Here is a 5,423-nt window from a genome sequence, read left to right on the forward strand (position 1 = left end):
CGGATTTCTTGTGTGGGAAACCCCCTCTTTTTCGGTATTAGCCCCTTTTGTATTAGGCTGCTTAAAAGGGTCATCTAGCGGCTTACCGGGCCTACGGGGCCCAATCTCACGTGGATTTTCAGGGGTTTTTGCACTAAATTTCTGCATTACAGGTAAATCTACGGTTATATCCTTATTTTGTTTGGGATTTAACACTTCCGTTACCGTATTTTCTCCCGGTTCCGAATCGGTGTAGATTTTATAGTCGTCTTGGTCTTCAGGGACTATATTATTTAGTTTTACCTCCAACGGGGCTGCGTAGCCCTTTGTAACCCCCTGTAAGGTTAGGCTAGAGGCGGTGCTATATTCACCAATTACACAGGCGTAATTCGAAACCGTAGATGTAGTATTTCGAATAAGGATATCGCACCCTTTTACCTCCAAACAGAACGAATTTTTGGCGGTATTTAGGCGTCCCCACGCCTTGCGATCCCGATCGTACAGGGTATTTTTTAATAATACGCCCCCTGTATTGTAGTGTATTAGCCCACTAACGATATTTATTCCAAACGAGGGGATATATAGCACGTTATTTAACGTAACCTCTCTAAATTCGTCAATTTTGGAGCCATACCGGACCTGTATTTTAACAGTTCCAGTGCCAATAGGCCTAACAGGGCCACCTCCGGTACCGATTTCGACTGTTGAGCCGGGGGTATAATCGGTAAAAAATTGCTTATTTGCAAAGATATGGTGCGTGCTACCTGTATCGTACAGGACCGGGTAGCCTAGCCGTCGGGGCTTAGGGTCCCTATTTACGCCGCTTCCAGGCTTCGTCTTAGCCTTAGAATTAGTTGCTAATACCTGTGGTTTTAGCGTTTTACCGGTATAATCGGGTTCCGAATCCGATTCCGAACATAATTCTATAACCCCGCTAATAGCGGAATTAACCTCCTGTTGCAGTGCCCGGTACGGTAAATTACCGCCCGAATCGCCTGCCTGTTCCAGGGCGTTATACGCTGCGCAAACGCTAACGTCACCTGGAATTGAGCCCGTAAATAACTCGAAATCCATTGAAATCATGGAAGTTCCAGCGTTCGATTCGCTGGAATTGGAGGATTTATTATCTTTTGCAATAGCCGAATCCGAATTAGGGGTTGATTTGCCCTTTTTTCGTGATTTGGAGGTGCCGTCCTGCCCATTATTTTCCTTTTTAGCATCCTTTTTAGCGCCTTTTTTCCCTGATTTTCGACCTTCAGCCCTGTAATTAGTGGCTTTGGCAGTTGTAGAGCCTGAAATCGAATTTTCGGATATAAGGTCCGCCATAAGGTATTGCAAATTTAATCGATCCGAATTTTGGCCTATAGCCTGCAGGGCCCGTTGGGTACTGCGTTGGCGTTCGGTCCAGGTAGGGAACGTCCCCTCCAGGGCCCGTAGGTATTGATTTCGTACATCGATAGGGCTAATTTGCACGTTGGCATTCGCTAATCTAGCTACCAGGGAATTAAAACGGCTGTTAAATTCTGGTATTGACCCTCTAAATTTCGAAAAATTTAGGGCGTGAAATTCCCGATATAGCGAGTCTCTGCTAATTTCGGGTGCAACGGAATAGCTATCTTCCAGGGTCTTATAGGCCGTTACAGGGCTGGAATGCCATGCAATGGATTCTAAAGGTTCCTTGGTTAGGCTGTCTTTAATAAGCAATAATAGGACTGATTGCTCATGTTCCGGTAGGCTATAGCCAATTTCAGGGTTGGAAATAAATTCCGCAGCTTTTATAGCCCTGAATTGTACTATAAGTGCCTGTTTCCACAGGTCGTAGTTGCTAGCCCCTACTAATTTGCAATTTTCGGGGAAGGAAAATACCCGTTTTGATAGTTCTTTACCTATCCCGTCACCTAGAATTAGGTTACCGGGTGGATTAGGTGGTGCGGTAGCGGTATTAGCGCTAAAAATCTGTGGGTTGGCCTCCAGATTACCACTATTGGGGGTATTAATACCCGCAATACCACTAAAACTAGTGGGTTCACCATTTTTCAGCGTCAACAGAGATGTTAACTGTTGAATTGTGTGCTGAAGTTGATCCAATTGCGTAGTTAACGCTTTTAATTGCAGGTCTTGCGCCTGTAATTTAGCGGTTAGAACTTCATTCGGGCTGGATTCAGGGCCCCTATCCGGTGGAATTGGGCCTGGGAGGCCCGACATAGGGCTGTCTTCCATTGTAGGGTGGCGTGAATTATAGTTAAAAACTAACCTAGTCGCCTAAGGGTAAATACCCCAATCTAGGATTTTCTATAGCCGTTTGCCTTCTAACGGTTACAGGCCTATACTTGCCAAATATAGGGCTTATTGCTATTTTCAATGATCGAATCCACTGAAAATACAGGGTTGGAATCCCTAAATCCACAATTAATGGGTGCCCTGGTATTATTTGTACCGATCCAGGTGCACTAGCGATCGAAAGTTCAATTCGCTAGGTGGGTGCAGGGTAACCTGCAGGGTAATTTGCAGCGTTCGGTTAGTGGATCACTGGGCTATTAGCGGGCGAATACAGGGGTTTTGGCCCTGACTCGTTAGCGCAAACCCTAATTAACGCACTAAAAATTTGAACCAATCGCAATAGCGATGCACAACCCATAAAAACCACACCAAAAATTTTGGGATTTGCAATCGAGCGAGCGCTGCAGTGCCTGAAAATTGGGCCTGAGTCAAACGCTAATATAGCGACCCCTCACTGTAATTACAGGGGGGATAGGTGCTAACGTAGCACCTATAACCAACAATTTGCACAAAAACAGCAATATCTTCGTCAATATACGTGCTGCGGATATGCGACAATAACCAAATTAAAGCCTGAAAACAGGGCTTTCCAATAATGCAAAGTGCGCTTTAGTGCACTAGCTAGAACCTTTCCGGGCTCATAACCTGTTAATAACAATGGTGCTAACAGGGGATATAGGGGTAAACCCTAGGTGCGGCGTGGTAAATAACCAGTGCTAAAAGCGCTGAATAATAGGTAGAAATGCACTATAATTTTGGTACTGATAAATAATTGGTTGGGGGAGATTTTGCTTTATTTCCCTTACATACTCTCCGACATCGAAGTGGGGGTCCGCACGCCAGAAAAGGTTCCGGTGCCGCGAATGAATTTCCGAAAAACTAATTTGTATGGGTTTTTGAAAAAACACCCTCATTTGCATACAAACCATCTCTGGGTTTGCATTTAAACGTTGACTTGGTGAAATTTTCAACCCGGTACAGGGTAGCTGACTCGCAGGTGCAGGGTGGGTATTAAACCCGGTACAGGGTAGCTAACCCCACTCGCTGACCTTTAAATTGCATTCCTGCATTAACAAAGTAACGGAATTCCACCATTCCCCACTCCACTTCGGCACTAAATAAAATTGGCTATATACAAATAAAAGTGGGCTTATTACATGCAAAATAATGCATATAATTAACAACTACATCTACGGTTTCGAATTACGCCTGTGTAATTGGTGAATATAGCACCGCCTCTAGCCTAACCTTACAGGGGGTTACAAAGGGCTACGCAGCCCCGTTGGAGGTAAAACTAAATAATATAGTCCCTGAAGACCAAGACGACTATAAAATCTACACCGATTCGGAACCGGGAGAAAATACGGTAACGGAAGTGTTAAATCCCAAACAAAATAAGGATATAACCGTAGATTTACCTGTAATGCAGAAATTTAGTGCAAAAACCCCTGAAAATCCACGTGAGATTGGGCCCCGTAGGCCCGGTAAGCCGCTAGATGACCCTTTTAAGCAGCCTAATACAAAAGGGGCTAATACCGAAAAAGAGGGGGTTTCCCACACAAGAAATCCGTTGTTAGAACCTCCTTTAGTACCGAAATTAGTGCAGGCCCCTGTAAATTACCTCCCTTTAAGCCTAAATCGAACTACCGATGGTTGGGTAACAGCTGAAGGAGACGGAATTACAGGCGATTGTGACGAAATCCAGGCCCAAAAAGCCCTGTTATGGCACAGGCGCTTAGGGCATATAGGGTTGTTATTGCTTAAAAAGACCGCTAAAAACGCAGACGGTCTACCTAATTTCGACAAAATTAGGGCTATTACCTGCATTACTTGCATTAAAGCCACCTCTGTTAGGCGTACAAATAAAGGGGCACTCCCTACACCCCCTAATATCCTCGATTCCATAGAGGGTGATACAGTAACCCTTAAACCTAACCCTCACAATAAAAAACCCGTATTTTTGTTATTAGTGGATCGAAAATCACGTTTTCGGTGGTCGATCTCACTACGGAATAAAGCCGGACCTACGGTTTTAGTGGCTATTAAAGGCTTTTTTAAGGTTTTAAAAGCTACGTACGGGCGCTACCCCACTAAATTTCATTTTGATGGGGGGCACGAGGTAAATACAGAGCTTCAAGATTGGTTTGCAAGTAAAGGTGTGTCACAGACCTGAAGGACAGCCACTGGGCTGTCGCTTAGTCATGACCCCTGTCACGTGAAGGCGCGAGGGCCGAGCGCCTCGCGCGCGTATATCTACGCGAAATCTCTGCAGTCTCCGATATGTAGCTCCTCGAGCTACGTCTTCGTCAACAACCACCTGCTACCCTGTACCTGGAAGACTAGATAGCCAATATACTCTGTCCTGTTACCTGATCGCCCGCACCTACCTGTCCGCCCTGCCTGCCCGTGACATTACGTAGCTCCTTCATTAGGTGCCCGCGATGCCTGCGTCACTGCAACCCCCGATCTTAACCGATTCGACCGAGGAACTGATCGAACACCTACAAGGACACCCTGAACAATGGGTGTCTTACATCTCCGATTCCTACCAAAAGCTGCAACTATTGCACGATAGCAACGTCCGCCTGAACTCCTGCCTAGAAATGCAGGAAGCCGAGACCCAACGCGCCCGCGCCGAAACGGACCGTGTCCGCGACAAGGCGCAGGCCGACATTCTGGCCATGGCCATGGAAAAGGCCTCCGCCATAACCTCCCGGGATGCCGCTTTCGCCGAATTAGAGAAAACACGGTCCGAACTGAAGGAAGTTCGGACCGTAACGCTACCCACGGCACACATAACCACCCCCGCCCCAACTACCAACACGCCTGTTAAACCCCTTATGGTTACTCCTATGGGAACGACTCCGCCGCCTGCTTCCGAACATCCCGCCTCCGCCCGCCTTTCTGAACGACTTCCAAACCCCGATAAATTTACGGGCGCCCGCTCCGACCTCCGCCGCTTCGCCACCCAAATCCGGGGGAAGATGACCTCAAACAAAGACCGCTTCCCCAACCCCGAATCACGCCTGATTTATGTAGCCGGTCGACTGTCCGGTAAAGCGTACAACCTGATCCTGCCCAAAATGGTCGGAGGCACACCCCAATTCGGAGATTATACGGATCTCCTCCAATACCCTAGAGGAGGCATTTGGGGACCCCGACCA

General features: G+C 46.9%; 1 protein-coding gene across 1 annotated transcript; it reads right to left on the reverse strand.

The window, feature by feature from the left end:
• Positions 1-2,947: 2,947 nt before the first annotated feature.
• Positions 2,948-3,410, reverse strand: MGG_16280 (uncharacterized protein; the record flags this gene model as incomplete). The annotated part of the gene is made up of 3 exons (XM_003709920.1): positions 2,948-3,006; positions 3,070-3,138; positions 3,296-3,410. Coding segments are annotated over 3 exons (243 nt in total), but the record flags the coding sequence as incomplete, so codon positions are not given.
• Positions 3,411-5,423: the final 2,013 nt, after the last annotated feature.

This window comes from Pyricularia oryzae, chromosome 1 (assembly GCF_000002495.2).
Source record: "Pyricularia oryzae 70-15 chromosome 1, whole genome shotgun sequence".
Taxonomy (NCBI): domain Eukaryota; kingdom Fungi; phylum Ascomycota; class Sordariomycetes; order Magnaporthales; family Pyriculariaceae; genus Pyricularia; species Pyricularia oryzae.